General features: G+C 41.3%; 2 protein-coding genes across 5 annotated transcripts in view; one reads left to right on the top strand and one right to left on the bottom strand.

Annotated features, from left to right (window-relative positions):
* Window positions 1-2,576, top strand: part of Wdr37 (WD repeat domain 37) — a 166,667-nt gene extending 164,091 nt beyond the window's left edge. For all 3 annotated transcript variants that reach the window (XM_050178407.3, XM_050178406.3, XM_072288258.1), the window contains one exon: window positions 310-2,576. In XM_050178407.3, the coding sequence (XP_050034364.1) occupies window positions 310-471 (162 nt within the window). In that variant the 3' untranslated portion in view covers window positions 472-2,576. The remainder of the gene's footprint in view (window positions 1-309) is intronic.
* On the bottom strand, window positions 2,428-23,742 carry FER (tyrosine-protein kinase Fer). 2 transcript variants are annotated; one of them, XM_050178402.3, is made up of 18 exons: window positions 23,447-23,742; window positions 21,469-21,691; window positions 18,736-18,909; window positions 18,013-18,109; window positions 17,347-17,539; window positions 16,570-16,707; window positions 15,792-15,914; window positions 15,186-15,308; window positions 14,891-15,062; window positions 12,745-12,843; window positions 11,447-11,542; window positions 10,247-10,444; window positions 8,583-8,759; window positions 7,704-7,917; window positions 6,459-6,582; window positions 4,398-4,549; window positions 3,668-3,790; window positions 2,428-3,088 (listed from the first exon to the last, which is right to left on the bottom strand). In XM_050178402.3, exons 2-18 carry the CDS (start codon window positions 21,679-21,681, stop codon window positions 2,949-2,951), a joined length of 2,556 nt encoding a protein of 851 aa, XP_050034359.1. In that variant the 5' UTR covers window positions 21,682-21,691; window positions 23,447-23,742; the 3' UTR covers window positions 2,428-2,948. The 2 variants fall into 2 exon arrangements, with proteins under 2 accessions (XP_050034359.1, XP_050034360.1); XM_050178403.2 differs by having other exon boundaries at window positions 11,447-11,527.
* Between the last annotated feature and the right edge of the window lie 609 nt (window positions 23,743-24,351).

Below are 24,351 nucleotides of genomic sequence, written 5' to 3'. Positions count from 1 at the left end.
GCTTGGAGCTTGTATGACTGCAGCACTGAAAGGCTGACTCTGTGGTGCTGCAATATGACCTACGTGGGCGCGGTCACTAGAAACATCCAGCCATGACCACTCTTGAATGCAGCAGTAACTGCTCCTGCGTTCGAGCTAGGTCGTGAGCCAGCAAACGAACACCTTAGTACTTCTGAAGGGTGTGAGAACTCACTGATACAGCGTCGCTACTTTTGACGTGTCTGTTGTCAGATTAGCATACACCTGTGCAGAATCTTTTTTTTTTCTATTCTCTTTTCACTTCTTACTGATGGTGCGTGCCGCTTTCAGGGCCACCGGCGTATGGTGTGTGCCGCCGCCTGGCTCGACACCGACCAGGCGAATGTCAAGGCGAATCTCTTCACCTGCGGCTTTGATCGCAACACTCTGGGCTGGAATGTTGGTGTACCTTCCAAGGAGGAGTGCAAGGCCAGCCTTCTGAAGGCCAACTGAGAGATTGAAAGCTCTCCAGATTCCCTTTTGTTTCTTGCTCTGTTCCCCCACACGTTACCATGGGCCGGTATGAAATCTGGCACAGCACGTAGAGGGCGCAGAAAACTTTGTGCCGAAAGCAGGGCTACCTATCGCAAGCAGTGGTGAACATATCAGGTGCAGGATGTCTGCGTGCAGATGGCAGGAACAACTTTATAATTTGCGTGCCGAGCTTGGCGCCGTATCGGACATTTTTCTCGTGTGTTGAATTTAGTGTAAAAGAGACCTTCTATTTCTTTCCCTTTTTTTTTCATGCAAAAATACTTATTATGCTGTAAGAAAGTGCTGTTGAGCAGCACATTATTGTTTTTCGGTGTTGGTTTATGAACATCCTCCATTTTTTTTTGTAATTTCTTTTCACACAATAAGTATGAATTTTAATTTAGCTGTGAATGCTGTACAACAAATGGGGATAGCCCTGGCATAAAACAAAAGCAAAAACAGCAAGCAAGCGTCATGTACAAAGGACTCTTGTGCTGACGTACCGTTGCGCTCCTCCTTCGTAGACTTGGATCAAGGCTTGACGAGTCTGTGATTTGAACTTCAAAGTGTCGCGAGCTTAGGTGCAGTTGGCTGTAAGCCAGGTGCAGGGAGTTTTAAATACCGTCAGTGTTGCGTTTCTTTTCTGCTCCAATTGTGGAATGTACAATGTATACAACAGAGAAAAGATGAGACTTGTTGCAATAATACTAATCTTTTCATTTGAGTAGCAATGATGAGCCCAGTTGTCATGACACACATTCTTGTGTGAATTGCCAAAGGAGAGTTCGAGTGATTTGTGAACACAGTTAATGTTTTAGGCATCTGTTTTGTCTGTACAGTTCATTTGACACTTGTTTTATTTGGTTTATAAAAAGTTGCATTAAATGCACAGGTTGTTGTGGATGTTTATCATACTGGCAGTGTCCATAAGTGAGCAGCTGTTATTAGCCGGTTGTCTCCAAAGCAGTACACTGCTTAAATACTTACTATTACTAGACTTGACAGAGTGTGCAGTTCCTCTGTCTTACCCAATGCATTTCACCCGAGAAGTCCCCCAACCGCGTGAATGATTCCGCAAGGGCTACTAAGACAATAATTTCTTGTGAGCCACACAAACTTGCATTTCTTCATGTTACAGCCTACAGCATTTTCAAAGTTTGAATCCACCAATTTACAGGCTGGATTTTTATTTTTGCGCCATTAGCAATTCGCCCTAAAGTTCAGTTGTTTTCAGTTAATGTGTATTGCGAGTAACACTTTGCAACTGTGACTCAATGTGGCCACGTAAATATCATTCAAGTTGACTGATTTCACCGGAAGGTGCCGTATCAAGAATGTACAACGACTATGATGTGGCACTGGACATGCTAGAAGCTTTGTTGTTATGCTTCTCTTGGCTTTAGAGTAGCCTGTTGTCTTTAGAAAATGTCTAAGTCGAATTGGTTTCTATAAAGTAGCCTTCAAGTACTCCCGTGTGGTATGGTCCCCTGTTTGATGTCAACTTCATCTAGCCAGAGTTCTTTCTCTTCAGGACCCAATCCCAGTGTACTAAATATGTTGCGCTGATCAGCTAAAAGAACAAAACTGTGCTTTCTTTTTCTTTCGATGTACTAATCTCACTTCTTCTATATCTGTATAGTATTGTAACAAGCGGTCCAGTGTGCTATTCATTATTTACTTGGAAAAATGTCACTTTGCGAGTTGTTTTACAAAGTTAATCATAAACTAGTGACATTCCATCCGTGAACTGTCCTGGCTGCCCTGTTTTTTATTGTCCACGCATATGTAGTTTAATGTCGGCTTTCGTCACATATGATGTGTTGATGTAAATAGCATCTAACTGATATGTTAGAAATGTGTGTGCACATGTGCATGCGGATGTATCCACTCTGTTCTAGTCTTCTTGTACAGGCACAGTTGAAAAAGACAGTTGAAAGACTTTAACCAAAAAACCTTGTTTTATTGCTTTTTTTTTTCCTTGCCTTATTTGTCCAGAAAACAATTGGCATCTGGATTCTGACACAACCGTTTCAAGCATGTTAGCAACCCTGTACACTTATTAAAGACATCTTACGACCTTTTCAGTTTCTGTATTATATTATTCACGAGGTTACAACATATAAGAGCAAAACAAAAGTATGGCACAAAATAAATAGCAGCTGAGCTCTCCAACAACACTGCCCGACAAGCAATCTTGCATCACCATCATTTCTACAGGCAAAATAAGGTTACACTGTTAAAGGATTTATTTCTTTTCTGCTTGCAAGAAACGCTTAAATATCTAATATATTTACACAAATGCTGCCAAAGGCAAGACAACTCAACACAATGGACATTTGTTCCTCCGGCAAAGAACTTTCTGCCAAAAAGAACTAACGAAGGCAATGGACAATTTGAACAGCTAATCTGTGAGAAATAAATGTTTACATGTTCCAGTAATTTGTGTCTGTCTGGTGTTACACATGTCGGCCGACATTGACGAGAGTTTGGTGGATCTCCTGGAACGTGGGCCTCTTATCCGGGTTGTATTCCCAGCACCGAAGCATCAACTGGTACACAGTGTCTGGTACCTTCTCTGGGGCTGGTAACCTGTAACCTGAGATTTGACACATGCAAATTAATGTCAACAAACAGCCAACATTGATGCACACTGTTCAGCTCACTTTATTATTGGGTCAGTTGGAACAGTACCTCTGTTCATCAGGCTCGCAATGAAAGTATTCATGCAGTTGCAACATAAATACAACCTACATAGATGGCTACAGATTCTATGGAAAAGACATAAAATAGCTGAAAATTTCACACTAGTGTATATATGCAGCAAAACTGAAATGTATTACATAGAAGGTTTAGCATTTCTGGCTAAGCTTTGAGTGTCAACTAAAACAGTACTCAAAAGGAATCTTCTGTGAAACAGCATACATGCAATTAACACTTGGCAATTACATAAATTTTCATGTTTAGTTAAACAGAGGCACATAGATTTAGCACAGGATTGCTAAGGACTGAAGTATGAACTACACTTTTGTATTTTTAATGTTTGCAATACAGTATGATAGAAAAAGGACAATATTTTGTCCAATTCTTTATTCCCCTTTTGCAGTTATCTGAGATTTTTTTCAAGGTCTGGGTTTTGGCAGTGAGATAGCAGTATGCCAGCAGCCATTAAACTCACCTGTATCTATCAGTTCTCTTGCTCGGCTGTTGGACATGCCACAGTAAGGAGATGCTCCAAGTGAGTAGATTTCCCAGGCCAAGATACCATAGCTCCAGACATCGCAGACTGATGTATATTTTCCTGCGCATTCAAAACCAGCAAGTGTGTTGGGTTGACTTGACCAAAGATGTTCCTCCGAAATACATTCTTGTCATTTTTCAATCTAAGCGTGTTGCACTTTGAGTAGCTATTGTTATCATTTGTTCTCACAAAACCATTTCTGTTTTACATGGTCTGAAACAACCAAATTTAAAGCTTGTGTCCCTACTTTTCGGCAAGCTAATATTTCACACATTGCGCTTATAGAGTGGAATGAACGAGACAGACGTTATGTATGAAGGTAACGCAAATTGATAATTCTAAATGCATGCATTTCAGATCACTTCAGCAGTACATTATTTTTGTAAGTGTATCCGCAAACCTTAAGTATTGTTGTTTTAATATTTCACTGGTATCCAACAAACCTGAGTAAGCAAGAAACTGACACCCTATCACAACCGTGACAGATTAAAGAAATGTGTCTGATGTGAGCATACGTAATGAAATACGGCATTGCAAAGACTTTATCTCTTTATCTAACTATTAGGCTTAAGTCATTGCAAGATAAAAATAAGATGTCCCCCGGCTTCTTTTTTTCTGCATCTTCTTTATATGATAAAGGTTAGCAATCGGGAATAAACTCTCGTACCAAAATTAAGAGCCTCGGGTGCTGTCCATTTTATGGGTATTTGCTTCATGCCATCGGACACGATGTATTCCTCCTCCTCTCTTGACATGCCAAAGTCTGATATCTTGACGACATTGTTTTTCCCAACAAGGCAATTCCTTGCAGCTAAGTCCCTGCACAAGGAAAAAAAAAGTACATTTCTGAATTACACATTGCAAATTATTGTAAAGAGGCACATTGTTATGTACAAGAGGCTGAATGCTACCACATAGTCTTGCGTATAGGGGCACACTCTTTATTGTGATAGCAATTGTATGGACACTCCAAGGAAATTTTTGCTGTGCGCTTCAGCAATGCTGTGAAGCTCCACATATATTTAGGTGTGTGTATCCTATATGCCATGCTGTATGTGCAGGTTATATTGCTACACTATACTACCACCAAAGTTGCTCATACCAGATCTTGCATTCCTCACTAAATTGTTCCTCAGAATTTTGAGAATGGCAGCCTATAGACAAACATCGTGAAACATAACACTCGCAGCAGATGCCTTTTATCTTAAGTCTTGTCAGACTATGAAATATTAAAATTGCAAAACAATATCAGAGCTCAAACCTGAAAGCGATGCCATTTTACTGTCGTGGCTCTTTATGTGCAGTGTAATGGAGCCTGTACATGTCATTACAAGTCTTACACATTGTAGTAAAGCTTTTAAGGGTGCCAGAAATTTTGGTGCACCCGCGTGTCGTGTCCTCTTTAGTCTAACCCACATATATTTAGCTTGAACAACGTCTGAGAAGTTCAAGCGCTACGCTAAACCTTGCTATCACAGTCTGTGCTGCCAATTTTTTGTTTGAATTCTTACGATCTTAGGCAAGAAATGGTTATGTGGCTATCATAGCTTAAAATGGCAATTTTTTTCAGCTGGAATATTTTTTTCTGATGTTTTAAGTTTTTCTTGATAAAATGAAACCCCTGCACAGGCCCATATATAGTTCAGAATAAAAAAAAAAAAATGCAAGTAGAAAATGCACTGATGTACAGCTCTGACTGCCTCAAGATGGCTAAGTCGGGTTTCTTACTTTCAAGACTGTAAGAAGGCTCATCTCACCTGCACTGGTTAGGTATTGCATTATCATGATTAGGATCATGATCAAAAGTCACATTGACTTGCATGGAAGCTACTGGTGCAACAAATTTTGTTTTGTTCCAAAAGTGTGGCATTAGTATTTTGCTCCTATGCGTGTGGTGATTAACATGAAACGAATTCCTGTTTGTTATTGTCAGTCTTGGGGTGCTATTTTGGACATCGACAAATTATGCCATATTGTAAAATCCGCCATCTTATGAACTCTGACTGGTCCAGATAGCTGCTATAGCCTCTCTGATTGGCTCAAAATGCTGCCATTACAGCATGTGACAATGTGGCCAGAATAGCACTACTGTTGTTTCGATATACCGGTTCACTCTCTGCCATTAAATCGTCACTCCATATTGAAAGGTTAGCCTGTTAATTTCAAGTTTACCCTGGTATCAATTATCCAAAGCAAGCATATTTTTCGCCGTCTAGCTTGCCTGCTAGCCAAGATGAAGATGCCACTTTGCTACACCTCATTGCTATAGACGAGAAAGTCGAAGGGCAAAATCTTCAATAAACAGTGCCACTGCCCCGACTACAACTTGAAGTCAGCAAGTCCTTTTTTGACGCTACCAAATTATTTCGTTGCTAGAGTGTAGACTTTCTGCTCACTGAAATAAGAGAAGCGGTCATTATTCTTGCTAATTTCTATCTAACAGCTTGAGACATTTGCAAATGCAAAGCTGGTTTTGTGCAACTTGTACACGGCATATTTAAAGTCTTTACTTGGCAATTGAAAACTGAAGGATAGCTAAAAGAACCAAAAATGTTGGAAGGTCTTAAACAAAAATGCAAGAACATTTTTACTGACTGTCATTAGTGATGCTTCACTCAAGTGTACTGCCCTGTCGACACACAACATGGCTTTTGTCAGAACGTTCACATTTGCGTGTACAGTTGTTGGAACAGAAGTGCAGGTGGAATGTAGCAAAAATGCAATTCACCTGTGAATGCAGTTCTTGCTTTCAAGGTAAGCCATTCCAGCAGCTGCATCCGTACACATGTTCAGCAAGTCCTTTGGAGTTAGCTTAGGACCTTGGTTCCTCAGAAATGCCAGCAGGGAGCCTCCTGGAAATATGAGACATTAGTAAGAACTGTGCATTTGGCAAGAACACAATGGTAGGTAGCGTTTTTGCCTAGGTGGCAGAACAACAACTAAAACAATGAAGAAAAATACAAACTTCACACGTTTGCCAATTTGGACACAGCCTGACAGAAAGGAACTGTTGATGAACAATTATATGGCAATGGCTGTTCTGTACCACTGGTGTTCTCGACTTGAAACTCCACTTTGTCACGTTTCCGTAAAGCTGGAGGGCAACACTTCTTAACTGACGTGATAACAGCGCTTCATTCATGCTCGTCAGTGATTTCCGAACTAAAATTTCCTAACCAGGCACTCCCAGCATCTACTCGAAGGCAGCAGTGGGGCTACGCATTTCTCAAGTAGCTTCCGATGGCAGGAATTACTGAGAAGCACTCCTGAATAGCAGCGTCTGCTTGATGAAGCTTAGAGTCGAGGTGCGTTTGCATATGCTGGGCCAGCATAAGACTTTTGGTGTTATGTACGTGTTGCTGCTACCTAGAACTTGTGCTTTTTATGAAAGTTGTGAAGCGAGGTGAATTACACTGATCAATCCAGAGTGTTTTTGCGCCATTATCAAAAATTTGTTTTCCATTGGTCAGTTTCGAGTGGTTTTGCATGTTGGTCATCGTGGATCTAATCACTGCTAAGGCTCATTATCCTTTCGTGCACTGCCATCAAGGCACGGATCCAATCTGAAATTCTATGGCGGGGTACATTCTCCTGTATGTGTGTGACTACCTCAACCGTGATCCAGTGCAGAGCATTACATTTTCATCTGGAAGATGCAGATTCGCGATATCCGAGCGTAATCTTGGCACTCGTTCAAAGTAGCTGCTCCTAAACGTGAAATGGACTACAACAACAGTAAACTTGTTCAATGATTTCATGAAAACATGGAAGCCATGAAAAGAATGCACTATCCTCTTCGCTTGACAACACATGCTGAAAGTGAGACGTGTAGACGGGTATACACGGGATTGCAGAGACCACTTTTTGCTTTGCTGTGAAGGTATGCGCTGGCTATGGGGATATTTTTTCACAGCTCCCACGTTCTGCAAGCCTTTGCAGTTGTCAGTACGTATAAAAGAAGAAAAGTAGGTACCTGGCACCAGTTCCATGACTATCATGATGGGTTGTTTCTGAACGCAGATTCCAATAAACTTGACTATATTTGGATGGTCGTATTGCTTCAAGATTCTTCCCTCCTGGAGAAATTTCTTCTTGTGCTCGTCTGGCAGGTTCACACGACATGTCTTCACAGCCACATCTAGCCTTTGTGGATGCAGAAGTGCCCTGTAGACATCTCCAAAGTTCCCCTGTTAAAAAAGTGAGTAAAGAAGTTTTTGTCGCAATTCTTAAGCCATGACAGAAACCCTTAAAAATAAAGTTTCATAGTACTCATGAACTAATGATACTTCATGCAGAAAGCAACCTTTAGAAAATTTCTCATCCCGCTGACATCAATTTTAGTATTTCCTTAATAAATGTTGCCTCAAAATGGCAAGCACCAGTTTTGGACATGGGCACATTATAACAATGCTGTAGGCTGCCCTGTTTGTACAAAGACATACATATAATAATTATTGGAGTTGTGCAAGATATGTCTCATATTCACAAATTCACAGTGACGACACCGAATTGCCTTGTTCCTCTTCGAAGAAAGCCATGTTGTATACATATGAAAGATAATACAGTCTCTGTTAAAAGATTTAAAGCAGAAGAACTGGAAGCTGGGTGAGTAGGGACAGATTCATATCTTAAAGCATCTGTGTATGTTACCACAGCAGATGTTAACATATATAATTTTGGTTGCTCCAAAGCCATAGCAGCTGCGAATGGCCTAATATTTAAGCAATCTGCAAATTATTGTGTGAATAGTTAGCAAGCACTTCTATACAATTATCTTCAAAAGCTGACACAAGCATCGCCAACTATTGTGTTAACACTGATAAGCCTTATGGCACTGCTCTCAGTAACTTACCCTTCCAATTTTCTCGACGAGCTCGACATCATCATTATTTAACTCCCATCGCTCTCTGAAAATGGGAGTCTGCAATATTGCCCCTGACTTGCTGGTCACTGGAAGTCCGAGATGGTGCTGGTACACTATCAACTCTTGCACTGTGTCAAAGGCTGGCCCTTCGAACCTGTATTTTCCCTGCGTGCAATCAGTGAGACAGAGAGAGAATATTAAGTGCACAAAGTTGTGATTCACGGTAACTTAAAAAAATTAGAAAGTAAAGTTAGCACCACATCCAAGGCTAGAGAAATTCCGATAGAAGATAGCACGAAACATCAATGGTACATTTAAGGTGCTGCAACACAGGCACGACAATAAAGTCAAAACAGTGCTTCGAGTACACCTCTGACTGCGCGTGCATGCTTAGTCATGATCTTGTCCAAGAACCCAGTACAGTAATTAAATGGCTATGGTGTTGTGTTGCTGATCATAAGGTCATGGATTCAATCCCAGCTGCGGAGGCTGCATCCCAATTGGCCAGAACATACGAATGCTCAAGCGTTTAGTGCACTATAAAGAAACCTAGGTAGGTAAAATTAATCGGGTGGCTCACCACTATACACTATTTCATAGTGAGATTATTGGTTTGGCACGTATAGCTCCACAGTTGAATTTCAATGACCTTGTTTCACCTAAGGTGCAGTATTATTGTATATGCCATCCTTCTGTCTAGCATGAAAAAAGTTCAAGAAAACAGAACAAAACTGAACAAGTGACTAAAGGCAAACTGCAATGAAGCTCTGGACTGCATAAAGCGCCTAGCTTAAGGTAACGTAAATGTAGAGGAGCCTTCACGCAAACTTTTACATTTGGGATACAAGCTGAAGCATAAAAAAAAGCTAGAAAATGTTGCTGTTTCTTATTTTGACACTGAAGCTGAAAAAAAAAACACTGCCATTACCGCTTCCCAGATGTGACACATGGCCTAGCATGTGACTCTTCGGCATGACCTCTGAGATTGCAGCAGCACGTGCATGCAATCTCGGAGGCCACGTTGTTGTGTAGCACAGATACCGTGACTGCCATAGGGTGCCACAATGAGCCCTTTCGCCATTGAGTTGCTCGAACTACTGCTTGCTTTGATTTGCCTTGGCGGTTCTCCAGGCACGGCGACAATAGTAAGCCTGTGTACCCGACGTTCGCAGTACGCCGGAAAATCTTGGACGCGGCGTCTTGAGACTTATGTCACAACGATACCATCAGGCGCATGCATCGTCTACTTGGGTGCTGTTTAAAGGCTGGTAACAAAAAAAAAAGCTATACAATTACCAGCTTGCGGCTTTGCCAAGATTCGTTTAGTGGTATATATTACTCATTCATAAATATATAGACGAAGTGAAATTTCGTTGCAGTTGGCCTTTAAAGCAATTATTCCGTAAATTAGGTTTCAGTATGAGTCATTTTAAGAGTGAATGATATCAAGCTAGCTGATGGCTCTTGGTGCACTGGAGTGCCTCAGAAATTAATGGACGAACACACCATTTGTTTATTTCTTTAGCTTGAATACACACTCTCAAGACCTGTCATCTGCGTTTTTGCGATATTTGTCCAATGCGTTCCAGATTAGTTGGTCTACATGGCCCAAGTTATAAAGTATGTGAAGAAATGTGCAAAACATTGCTCACATCAGCTGTAGTTTGCACAATAAAGTGCTTGTGACCTTGCCAGCAGACTGAAAGGACCACCTGCTTTGCTTCGTTTCGTATGGTCTCCCGTACAAGGTAGTCGCCATCGTTGACAAGAAGCCGAACCACCTCCTCCCTTGGCAGCACACCGTGGAACCAGTCTTCGTCTTGCAGTGAGATGTCCGGGTTAACTGTCATCTAAACATCATGAACAAAAAGTGAGAGAGAAAAATAATTATGCTCTGGTTCAGATGTCTCTTAGATTTAGTGAATGAAAGTAGAAAGAAAACAAAAAGCTATGAAGTTCTTTGAAATGTAATGTAGGCCTCAGAACAATATTGAGCATTCTGCCATGAAGCAACAGTTGATGGTAAAATTTGAGTACGATCTGCATTTCCATTTTGTAATTTCTAGAAATTTTGAGGTTGGTAGCGAAAATACAACGCACATTACAACATATCGCCCATAAGCTATGCTCATCACTGTGCTTCTAACTAAATTTATTTGCACCACGTGGCTGCGTGCACTGTTTAGTAAAACTATATATACGTCAATGCATCATATTGCATTTTATTGGCCATGATGACATCAGCGTACAAGATGGCAAGAAATATTGGTAAATAAAAAAAGGTTATTTTATTGCAGAAAAAGATAAATTGAACCCATTGTTCTAAATAGATCATTAGCACATTCCCTGTTTTATCCTGCTATATCTTCTAGAAGCTCGCAGAAACCAATGACTGTTGGGGTTTGTTATAAGCTAACGGTCCTGTTCAAGAGATTATTACAAAAGTAAGTAAAACATAAGGGCCACAATAAACCCACAAAAGCATGTACTGTAATCACATGTACGTTTTTGATGCGCTCAATGTTATGATTTCTGTGGGTAGATCTCTGCCTTATATTCACGGCACAGTTCTAAACAGAATGCAATGTACTTTCTCAGATTTGTAACTTCTGAGTAAAAACACGATATACTCTTGAATATACAGTAAAGATTAAAAGTGTTGTTCTAAGAGATAAAATAAATAACTGTGGCTTGTTTCCTGTGCTGCTCATTACATGCCAGCAACATGATATGGCTGAAAAAAATATATATATAGCTTCATCCAAAAAAGTAAAGCAGCATCATTCAAAAAACAAAGCAGAATTCTATGACAGCAGTACTATTGCATGCAGGGAGACTGTCGTGAGACTTACACGGCTGTAAGGCTTGAGGGTGCTGTTAGTCTCCTCAGAGGTGTTATTGGAGGTGATGCATTCCTCGGAGTCCTTGGATTGCTGGGGGCGGTTGGCCTGGTATGAATACACTGAACGCTTTGGCACACGCACTTGTTTTATCCAAAAGTATACTACGTATCGGGTGCATGAGGTTGCATGCTTCCAAACGAAAACTACATCCTTATTCGTTTAGCCACGAAAGCTCTCTCTCCTAGTAAGGTAGCATGTCACAAAAAGTAAAAATTTATGGTTTATTAAAAATTCCAGAAGACACATCCAGGTTCCAGAACTTCAATAATTATTTTGACTTGTGCAGTGACCATAATTCTTTATTATTTAAGCCTGTCTAAACTATGAGGCAAGAAAAGGGCCACATTTGGTTTCAGGATCTAATTGTAAGTGAGCAGCTGTTTATAGTCGCTGAGTACATGCATACAATGAAAAATGAACGAATATATTTAATGATGCAAATTAACAAGAGACACATTTTGCAAACTTGAAGTGAAATGTTAAGTATGTGAATATGTATCATGAAAAAAGGTGTTTCTACAGCTAAGCATGTGCTAAAGTTGATTGATTGCATAGCAATGCCCCAATTTCAGTTACAAAGCCCGAAGCTGTAACCACTTGTTAATGTCGACTTGTAAGAATTTAGTTCAGAAGGCTTGGCCACAGTGAAGAAAAATATTTAAGTAATATTAGATTGGTAGGCTGAACTTCTGGAACTGTGAATAGTCCTAATGTTGGACATTTGGTTGGCCAGAAGAGGCACTTCAGCAAAGCAAGGAGGGCAATGCTATCTTGGAATTTTCACACCAGCTCCTTATGACATTACATATTTTGACAGATTACGCTTGGTGCTAGTTCGTGAATAATTTATCAAGAAAGAAAGGAGTCACCAGATTGCATTTGAAACCAAGTGAACAACTCCGCTTGGCAATTTTTGTGTACTTCTCTTTGCAAAGTACTCTAAAATCTGCGACCTCAGACTGATATCAGTGGCACAGCTTGAATGCTAAATTGAATAAAACAACTTTGGCTGTTGTTTTCTCTCATAGTACGAATGAAACATTATTTACACTGGATAAGTGCACCTACTGTTCCCAAGGAGTCATTTACCAGTTCAAGTTGTTCTGGTGTCCGCTTAACTACTGTGTGCCAATAAAGATACATGCTTACAATCATGCACTTCACTACACACATTCTGCCATGCCAACAAAAATGGGAGCAAAAAGATCAGGCATAAGAAAAGGACAAGAAAGAAATTTTATATGCACCTGCTTTTTGAGGAAAGGGCTCTTTAGCTTGTCCACAAAGTGCCTAGCCGCAATTTTGCTGATTGTTGTAAAGTCCATTATCTCTTCGTCTTTGATGCTCTGAAACAAACAGTTCAAGCACAAGTTACCGGAAATGCCTGGATGAGGCACAAGTTCAGGACTGCCACTTTTTTTTTTCTTCATAATTTGTGTTATGATATCTGCTACAGATGATCATGTTTGTCTAGATTCAATCAGTGACCAATGACACTTCTTTATTAATTGTTTTGTTTTGGATCTGCTTTACTGAGAGTTCTTTCTGCGAAATGAGCACAAGAGCAGTAATGTTGTTGTGGGGCCGTATAACGTAAAACTATTCCAATATATTTTTATTCCAATCTCCTGACGTCAAATTTGCGTAACCACTGACGCAAGCATTGGGCGGTCATCTGCATGGTTGTCTGAACAAACCAATCAAATGCTCCCCTCGTTCATAGGAGGTCACTTTTGTTTGCTTGAAAAATGAATAACACTGCCTGCATTGAGCAGCTTGTCTTATCTAATTGGGTCACAAGAGGCAAGGAGCATGCTCAAGTGGAGAGGGATTCGATAGGCCGAGCCACTGCAATGAATATCAATAACCGGATGAAGAGGGTGGTGCCGGTGTCTGCGATTGGTCCGCTTTCTCTACTTAGCTTGCGGTGACGCGTCGACATTCACGACGGCATGCAACAGAAGCTTAAGAATGACGCTAAAATGGGTCCTCAGCAAAGAAGAGTTGGCAGAACGAGGTCATAAACGTACCAAAAGTTCTTGGAAACGTTACATGGCCACGCAAAAAGTTTTGTTACACGCAAATAAACCTGTGCTCTTTGGCAGGGGCGAGTAGCCAGTGCCTGAGCGATCGGCGGCAGCCATCTTTTATTCCTTTCGGAATGGGGCAGCCTGCGGCTATTCAGAAAAAAATTGTTTTGTTCGGCATATTAATGCATCTTTAACACGTACGCGTCACTTTGACGCGGTAAGTTCTTGTGGTTTTGTGATGTCGCATGAGAGGCAGGTGAAGTGGGTGCAGCCCAAAAACTTTTGACCGATAGCCTAGGGCCAATGGCAAAAAGGTGTCGAATCAGAAATACTATTTTTGTTTTGTTTGGTCAAATTATGCATAATCAGTGTGTACACATCATATCAGATGGGGAGCTATCGCGGCTTTCGTGACGTTGCGTGACAGACAGGTGAATTAGGGGTGGTCCAAAAAAGCTTTTGACCCATCGCGGTGTGCTGATTGCAGAATTGGAATAGAAAAGTTTGGAATAGTTTTAAGTTATAGCGCCCGTGATTTCATCTTTGGCACATGCCAAGTTGCATTCTCCCTAGTGTCGACAATACATTTATGATATGTAGCAACATTTCAATATATATCGCAATGTCCAACATTTTAACTACACCTATTTGCACTGCGCAATATATGATGATACCACTGATATTTCACGATCACCACTATGAGTTGTGTTGTGCAAGATGAAATTATAAGAAAAAGATATCTCTACTCTAAATACTTCATTATCTTTGTTTTTACAGACAGAGGTACGCTTTGTTTAAGAGTGAAGGCGTTGGCAACTTTTCTTTTTTGTTTTTGACGAATTTGCCAACTTGAGACTCGAAATTCCACTTTCAGCAAAAAGTCGCTAAATTATGATGATAATTTGTTTGGAATTTTATCTTTTTGCATGGTGTAACTGTTCCTAAGCATCTTCCTGATAATTTGTAAACTTTTAATATGAAAGAACTAAGTTATTGCCTGCAGCGACGAGTCATTGGTCAGAATGCAAAAAGTGAAAAGAACCTCTAGATTTTCTAAAACAGCAGGTATTGCTAAGAAACTCCTTGATATATCTTTATAAGTAGCGACAAATGGTGGCGTATATGTTGCCCTTGGAATAAAATGAGAGCGAGACATCGAACTTAGCCAAAGTGCTTGTAAGAATTTTACCAGGGCAACTTACTGCCGATTTATGTCACCGAGTAAGTCAGTAAAGAAGTTAGCGAGACTCCAAAAAAGCAAAGTTGTTGTTAAGGTGACTTGGCACTTTCTAAATTTAGTGACTTTCTTGCTAACTTGCCAAAGCTGCTTGAGTGTCCGTGATGATAAAGGAAAGGGACATACCTGCTCGCCGTTGAGGGTGACATCCAGGTCCAAGGCTCTGGGGACCTCATTTCCCATCTGTGACAGAGCCTGCACAAGCAGCTGCAGTTGGCTGCTGAACCGCTCTTCCTGGCACTTGGCTTCGTCACGCTCCCTTTTGATTATGTCCACAGCCCTCTTCTTTACCATAGCTCTGCGGATTGGTAACGAGAGGGTCAAGCACCACGGTCACTAGACATCTCAGCGCCTTGTGCCACTTTTCATGCCCATCTCCGCTTAATGCCCGCGAATTATCTAGCCAGCAAAGGAAACTTACGCTGATCCAAGATCAGGAGTTGTCTTTATCTCAGACACATCAACTTGAAATTGGGCCAGTTGTGTCTCTTTCTCCAATATCACAGCCTGAATGTGGGCCACCTTTGCTTGCAGTTCAGTGATCCTACAACATGACAGAAATGAAGCACACAAACTGATTTAAAGAGCGCAAATGCATAACTTTAGATATGTAGGTGTGCAGAAAAACTAATGTTTGATAGCTGGGCATAGGAACAGGATTCTGCGATTGGTAGATGGTCTCTTTATATAACGAAGGATTATGTTTATCTAGGCCAACTAGGACCATAGTAGTTTAAGATTCTGAGAAAGACTTGGAGACATTTGTTTTGCAGTGGGCTTAAGATCTATCATGATGGTAATGAAGATGTATGTGACCTTCAGCTCCTGCTACTGAATGCCCAGTGATAATTTTTGCCAACGTGCTTTATTCTTACAGTAAAGAAAACTGTTATATACGCTGGCCATTTTCAGCGAAACAGCAAAATGCCTCCTGGTGCAACAGTTATACGAAAAAAAGTGTACCGGGAACCCTTAGGTCTTGCTGACCACATGATCCCACACAATTCTACCCTTGCAAGGTACTCACCTTTCTCTCACCGAGTCAATTGTAAATTCATCAACCGCAATCTGCTCTGGCTTCAGTTTTCCAGCATAGTTGTTAAGCAGTGACTCATCATAATGAAAGTCAATCGGAGGAATTGGTTTCGACCTGAAAACAAGAAGAGTTGTACGTCATCAAGACAACGTGCAAAGAGTCGACCTGTGTGCTTACAAAGAGTTCAGCTACAACTATTCAATGTTTATAATGGCTGTAGCTATAAAACAGGTACACTTCTACATCTTTGACCAATTATTTGAGGATATAATACAAATCTGACTGTATATTCACCTATCATTTGTAGAACTTTCTTGATTTAACCTCATAAAGGACGATAACTGAATTAGTTCCGATTTTTAGTAGCTAAAAGGTCTTGATGAAATTACACAGAAAAATTTGATGAGTTACATGTAGGGATTATGTAGAAAGTGAAACACACTGGCATTCCTGAAAGGTACAACGAAAATGTTAAGGTGCTCAAGAAGAGTGTGGTGACATGTTTTAAGACGACCGATTGAACACGCATCTGAAAATACTATGTAAGTCGTATTTTAAGATAACTGTCTCACACAACCAACAGCAGTGATTGGAATGGAACTGACAATAATTAAGGCTGATGACTGAACACAAATTGCTCACTGACTTCATTAAGCTTTCAAGTTGTACATCATAAATATGCGAAGTGAATGTGATGGTGTGCAGGCACGGTTACTATTACTGAAATACTTAAGTTAAAGAAGGGAAGGCCAAATATTTTATTACTTACTTGTATCTGTCAACAAAGTCCTCATACTCTTTGTCACTGTTGACATGCTCTATGCTTTCCATAAGGGTGTTGTGAAGCTTTTGGAATGCCTCTGAACAAAAATTTGTACGATGTGAGTAGTCTCTCATGACAGCTTGCCTGAAAAAAAATAAGAACATGCATCACCAACTGCTCGAAACTGAAGATGGGAGGCAAATGAGTGTAAAGAGTGTCGCACTTTACCGGCAATCCTATGGAAGCACAGTCCGGAAAACAGATTGCAAGTAGATTAATATCATATGTGTCACCAATCACATAATGCAAAGTTCAATAAACACAAGAAAATGTGTTTGAGCAAGGAAAGTGCAAAAGCCAGTTACATTTGCCCAGTTATGTACCCTTTTATATTTACTGCTGAATTGATGCCTGCCTACATCTATTACAGTGCAGTCACTTCACTTTATGTTTTTCTAGATTATGATATGCTTATGTCTACATGCAAAGGAGGAGATGTCAATCTTTTACAGTGCTACTGACTGTTAAAAGTTTTTGCGTATGGTAAAGAAATCACATAAGAAAATGAAAATACTTCTCTTTATGACTGTTATGCACAAAGTATTTGTCCACGCACCGAGCCTAATATGCACTTGTCCTCGTCACTCACTGGCTTGGCAAAATGCCTGTCATAGTCAGCTTTTGCAAAAGATAGCAGCATAGCATGAAGAAGTCTTCAACAAAACAAAATAGGCATTAACTACTAATAAGCATCCAAATGGTAATGCAATGTAATTACAGTACCAGCAATCCACAGCCTCTTGCTGTACAGTTTGTTGATATTGCAGTAGCCCCGGCAGAAGTGTTGTTCTCAGATGGTGCTCATAGTTCATCGCTTCATTCAGAAGAAGAATGTAGTCATTGTGAGCTTGATGCAGCTTCCGAGTGGCCTTGACATAGCGCTCTTTTGCCTCTTCGACTTTTTTGTTTCCTCGACCTGGAAGCGAAAGTTGTTCATTATTTTTACATATTTTTAAAACAGTCAAGCAAGACAATAATGCAAATATACAGAAACAAGGACAGTATGAAAATACAAATACAGCAAAACACAGACATCCTACAAGAAAGAGCAACAAATGATAGAAAAAAAAAATAATGTAGAATTAATCATTACCAATTACTCCCATAAACTGTTGTAATGGCAATAAATGCTAGACACCAATAACGTATTTGTATGCTTAATTTTTCAACAAGAAGCTATACTAAAAAAATATGGCTACATGCTAAAAAAAGAGCATGAAGTTCAGTTCCTGGTAGTGTCTGTTCCTGACACTGCCATGAACCAGTAGTGACCATTCCTGAAAGGCTCAGAAAAGATTAGCCGTAAAATTGATAACAGGGAGAACTATTGAAGAGCCCACTGATCTTCATTGGAGCCACAGTTCATAAAGTTGGTGATCTTCTAGTTACCTTTCATAAACTGGTCTTCATACTTTTCCTTGGCAGCTGCAGCATTCTCGATGCATTTCTCATACTCTGAGGTGCTCCTGAGGACGGCATCTCTTAGCTTTCATGGAAAAGAAATGAATGCACGTTTGTCATAATGAGAAACAACAGCCAGTATTATGACCCTTGTGCTCAGAGGAAAGACAGTCATGGCATTTAGTGTATACTACGTGTGCTACAAGTCGCATATGTTTTATTCATGGTGGAGAGGCACCATACAGTTGTCACTTGTCACAACTTATGCCGCTACAAGGACTACAACTACTTCTCAATATCTGCTAACCCTCGCTTTTTTCCAATACTTTGACCTCACTTGCGTAACCATAATTTTTTTTGTTGACATTCCCTAACCTTGAACTCCATAGCATGTCTTTCACAATGCCACGTTCACCATACCAGTGAGTTTTCAAGCAAACGCTTCCTGCTAAAGTGTTTGTTCTTTAACTTTTATTTCCACTTCACGTTCCAATTATTGTGATGCCTTTCACCATGCACTTTATTGTTAACTGTGCATATCTGATTCCTCAGAACATTCTGCACCTTAGGAAGTGTAGCATCTCTGAAGCATTGGATTTTTCATGTATGCTGTGGAAGGCAAATATAAATGAACAGAATAACCTACATGAATGTTTGAGAAATGTGAAATATTTAAAGTTCGCCATGAAAGGATTTGAAGAGAAGTGGTACCCTTGTAAGCTCTCCATGGATCCTTTGGTGTTCTTCCTGATACACTTTCCTGAGAGCCCTTTTTTCCAAGATGAGGCAACTCAACTTGTCCAGCGTGTGAGTGGCGACCATGTCAGCATTCTGTTTAACGAGTCTACCAATTGTTTCTGTTGTATCAATGACTGTGCTCCATGCCTGAAACAAAGTACAGTTATTTTACAAGCTTCTCAGATGAATCTCACATCTAATTGTTAATGGCATTAGATGTATAAAATAACCTAAATAAGCTTCTTGTTGTGACTTCACGGGACCTTCATGTTTCACTTTCTTTATAAAATCATGATCTAGTACTAGAAAAAGTTCTTTTAAAGTGCCTCTTCTGCATAAGTAAGCATACCTATGCTTGTGAGTGCACAGGCAACTCAACGGTCACGTGCACCTTTTAAACAAAAGTTTATGCTACTACTCATTACAAGCCTCAATATAGAAATTATAGTCATTTACTAATCAAGCCTCGCCTTTGCAACACCTCTAGGGACACTTCCCTGCTAAAGCAATACCTCCTGCTCCATGACATTGCAACCTATTATTGAACACTCGTAAAAAATGTACAGTTTTTAAGGCACAATTTTATCAGACAATAATGACCCTCATCAACCTTGTGAGCTTTTCCTCTCTTGATGGAAAATATACAACGCAATCTACAACGCATGGCTGCCCTGATCACTGTCATGCTGTGCACCTGGTACTTTTGTCATGACAAATTTTCAAGAGTAAGCCATTGTGGTGGCTCAGTGGCTATGGCATCCTGCTGCAGCGCACGAGGTCAAGGATTAGATTGTTGACCGCTGAGGCCGTATTCATATGTGGTCAGAATCTAGTAATCCTCTTGTATAGTACTTTGTGTAAACATTAAAGAACTCCAGGTGGTCCAAATTAATACAGAGCCCTCCCCTTACAGTATCTTTCATAGCCTTGGGGCATATTTGCTCCGGGACCTTAATCGAAATGTTAGAGCAAAGAGTGAAGCGAAACGTAGGTGCAGCGCAATGTTTTGCAGCCTGCTGTAACTTGCTGCGGACACCTACAGGAAGGCACACTGTATCTCAGGTGTCCTCAAGACAAGAGATTACGAGATAAAATGCACGTGTCTGCCTCCTGTTAGATAGTGCCAGTGCTGCATCAGGATTTTGCCATGCTTGCTTCACCATGGCTGCAGCTAAAGATGCTTTTGCCGTGCAGGGAATGCTAACCTATAGCTTACGGAAAGGACCATTATTCTAGCTTGGTCCATTCACAATCAAACAAATCTCAAAACGTTATTGGCTGCCTATTTTCCCTATGCACATTGAAATCAGATTATAGCAAGTTGGCCTCTAGGGTAATTCAAGCTTGTTTTTCATTGTATGATTAATTAATAAAGCCAGGAGGTAAATAGTAATAAATTCTAGAGTTTTACGGACCAACGCCATGATCTGGCCATGAAGAATGCCATAGCGGGGAAACTCCAGATGAATTCTGGCATCTGGCATCCTAGTGTTCTCTAACGAGCACCCAAATCCAAGTACACAAGCACTTGTCTATTTTGTCCTCATTGAAATGTGACTGCCGCAGCCAGGATTGAACACGCAACCTCAATCTCGGCAGTACAAAGCCATAACCACTGGGCTACAGCATCGGGTGTACCCAGAAGGTAGCGAAAAAACACAGCGCTGTGTAATCGGTTAAAACAGGTCATGCCATCTTGAAATTTTATGTGTTCGCTCAGCAATCAACAATTTACTACTACTTCTGAACATCAGGTGGTCATTGTCATGAGTTCACAAAAACGAACTTGCTTTCCAATGACCTCATAGCATTGCATCTTTGCCCCTGATGTTACTTAGGATTCAATTAAAGGATGCATAATGACGTGGTTTGTGTGTATCTATCCAAACATATAAACTCATAGTTTTGGCTTCCACCATATACATGCATTACACAGTTTTCGGCCATTCAAGAAAAAACGCCCTGTGGTTCTGAGTGGTTTGAATTAATGTCCGTGGGCCATGGAAATGCATCTGATCATCATACAGTAGACTCGTGTTAATTCAAAGTGCGTTAAGCTGAGTCATCCGATAAACAAATGGTTTGTAGGCTTATTTTTGGTTCTCCATGTACTCGGTGCACTCCCGTTAAGTTGAAAAGTAAACAGGTCTCAAAAGTCCATTGATGTTCAGCTGAAACAGAGCCTTGCATATTTCTAAGCTTATAGTCTACCCCTTAGGGCTCTTCTTTTTTTGGGGGGGAAAAACTGTGCCATTATGAATTTTTCTTTTATGTGATATGCTTCAGTAGCGTGGCTAGACACAAATCTATGTCTGCAAAAAGTGTGGAAAATCTCATTAAATAGAAGCGATCATAAAGTGTCTGCCACAGTTTACACTGCAAAAAAAACAATCCCGTTTCCTCCGAGTCACTAATATGGGTATCACACGGCACACTTTCAATCGTGATCAAATTTCTTCTTCCTCATTGGCTCCTTTGCACAATCTGTAGTAGGGAGCCAATCGCAGTTGATAATTTTCATCTGGATCGGGCTTTATCACACTCGAAAGTCACCATTTGACACTGGTATGAGAAAATGACAGAATACTGATGACGGAGTGGGCTTGTCATAAGCCCAAATGTGATGACCTGAGGTCACCAAGATTCCTTAAGGGCTGGATTAAAGAAAACTTGCCATTTCAACAAGTGTTTGCATTTGAAACGTACCTTTGTTACTAGACTTCCCGCAAGTTCATCTCCAGTTTCAACTTTGGCTGCCTGCACACACAAGGCACTCAGGGCTAATGAATATTCACGGTCACATTTCACACGGTGCACAATACAACGGCGCATGTTCTCCAACAGTCTGAGCTCTGCATCTTGCACAGAGAGGAGCGCATCATGAGAGCTCCAGCCCTGGAGTTCCGTGGCAAACCCCATCAGCAATGACCTGCAATAGTATTCACACACTTTAGTATGCTCAGTTGAAGTAACAATGTGCTAAAGTGCCAATTGTACAAAGTGGCAGAGTGCCAATTCTTATTTATGGAAATGTTACCTTCATAATTAATGTATTATGCGATCAATTAAAGCGAAAGGGCAAATCCAACTGAGTATTTTCCATGCAGTTGAAAAAGTTCATACGCTCACGAGCAAGCATGCACACTGTCTAAAGTTATCAAACATTCTTAGAAAAGCATGGCATACATATGCTTATAATGCTAATTTGGAGAGTGATTAGAGGTTAAATAAAAACTGTAATGAACAACTGTGTTAATTGTGCCACCCTGTAAAATTTCTTTAGAGGAAAGAAAAAGTCTTTGAACGAGCTGCATGCTTAAACGCTTACGTCGTACGTACGTACGTGGTACATTAAAATCACACACTCTCTTCAGTTGACTTTCCTCAGCAAAGTCATCGACGCGCGGAACACATTACGCAAGCCTGCGAAAACGGCCTCGCCTTTCCCGATGTTATGCTAGATATTGCTCTGCCTACGACGGCCTAAGCCGCAGAGTGTATAGTTGATGCTAAAGGGTGTATCTATCACAGCGGCCTTGGTTTTGGCTCGCTGCCCTGATCACTGCCGCGGGTCTCATGGACGCAGAAAATGGGGGCAGCAGTCGTTTATCCCGGGTTCGATCTCGTGCAGCGGCTGTACATGCCGCCTTCGGCGGGGGGCGCCGTTGCGTCGGCATAATGAGAGGTGTGGGGATGCAGTTACGAGCGCACGCATGTCATGCGGGAAAATATGCCGCGCGGCTTCCATTTGCATAACACAAAGCCGGCTTCCGCTGTGCGGAAACCGTTATGTGACTGGCATCAGGCACGCACGCCTATATGCTCTGAAATGAGCATCCATCCTGTATCAGAAGGTTCGAGCCTGGCGCTCTCTGCGGTCGGAAAGTTTAAGGCGATCGAGCAAAGTACGCGCCTACCTAGAAAAAGTAAATGACAATTGTAACTGTGTGTCATAAACACGAAATATGCATATAACGTGAGCATTATGGAGAAGTATGTTTCTATGGTAAAAAATGATTAAAATTATGTCTAGTTGGTTTCGGTTCTCGAGCGCACGCGAAGTTTAACGTCGTGTATCTGAAGAAGCACACTTGTCGCTGAATAAGGCTGCGTTTTTTTTTTTTTTTCTCGGCATACGTTTTGGGCACTCAAACGCGATGATACGGATGATAACGGGGTTCAGCTCGAGGACGATGTGCGCACATCGCGCTTATACTACGTGCGCTTCCGACTCCCCCCTCCCTTGCCGATGTGCAGCTGCAAGGCGCGGTACATGAGCTAATTCGAAGCGTTTCGTTAGTAAAGGCTGCATCGAGCCTTCATCTGAACTCGCTCAGACAATCTTTACGCGAAACCCAACTAAATCGGAATTATATATATAAGTAGTGCCTCTTGCGGAGTGCAACCGCAACTCTGCGTTTATTTTAACATCCCGACCAGTGCCGAAGATTGTGGACACGTCTGCCCGAGTTCCGCATCAGAAATACATGCCTAATTTTAGAAGCCGGCCTCCGGCGCCGAGTCAGCTAGCCCACGCGCTTTCTCCCAGACCTTCGTCCAATGAGCTCTATCAGCGCTCTTACTTTACCGCAAAGTGAAACGTCTCCGATTAAATTCGCATCTCGGCAACCTTGTCACGACATCAACACGACTGTCATTACATTTTCGTTTCTATCGTACTTACGTGCGCGAGCGGCAAAGCCGACGTAAAGCCGAAGGTTTTTGTTCTTCGCAGCAGCGCAACACAAACTTGGGAGCTCAGGGACGTATCCGAAATAGGCTGCCGTAATCCACGTTGCCCTTCATTTGAGCCACAGGTTAATCCAGGGGAAAGTACAGGTAAGCACAATCACACACGCCGAGTCTCCGTAGTGACACCAGCACAGACACAGCAGGACTTTGCACAGGTTAGTGGGAAGAACAACAAAGGCGCAACCGCACTGGCCGAACGCTGCTCCAGCTCTCGCAAGCAAAAGCGACCGCGACGGAAAAGCAGCGCTCGCTTGGGAGAGAGCGGCGAGATCGTAGGTCGGGGAAAGAAAGCGATGTGTTAGTTCTGGGACATCCCGCCAGGGAAACTCGCGCACGGCGGGAAAGCCGAAAGTAGGGCGACCAGTCGGGCAACATCTGAAACGCTTGCTCCAGCTGTTCCGCAACCTTTGGAAGGAATTTGTTGTGCGCGTGCTCACTTGGTGTTTTCGAGTTGCATTTTCGTGTGAAGTAAAATAAAGAACAGTTCCGCCGGCGCCATGTGACGGGTTTTAAAACGCAACCTGTGGGACTTTGCCAAAAACGAGAGAACCAGCTGAGAACTGTCAGGACAACTGAACCAATTTATGTGATACGTGCCCAGAGTTAATCTACCCGCTCGGCAATCATTTATTTGCTTTACACTGAGCAGACAGGCTGACTTGGAATTCTGAGCTAGATGACGTATCTTTGGCCAGTGATTAAAAGTAAAATGCTGCAATGATTAATATGCGATAAGGTGCGTGAATATTTGTATTGTCGAATTGAATGTTCGGAAAAAAATTGGTCATAAGAGAAGAATTAACGTGTATTTGTGGCATATTGCATGAATAACTGAAT

Source organism: Dermacentor andersoni, chromosome 5 (genome assembly GCF_023375885.2).
Source record: "Dermacentor andersoni chromosome 5, qqDerAnde1_hic_scaffold, whole genome shotgun sequence".
NCBI classification, from domain to species: domain Eukaryota; kingdom Metazoa; phylum Arthropoda; class Arachnida; order Ixodida; family Ixodidae; genus Dermacentor; species Dermacentor andersoni.
The sequence above is the reverse complement of the archived record's forward strand: the minus strand, read 5'-3'. Positions and strand labels throughout refer to the sequence as shown.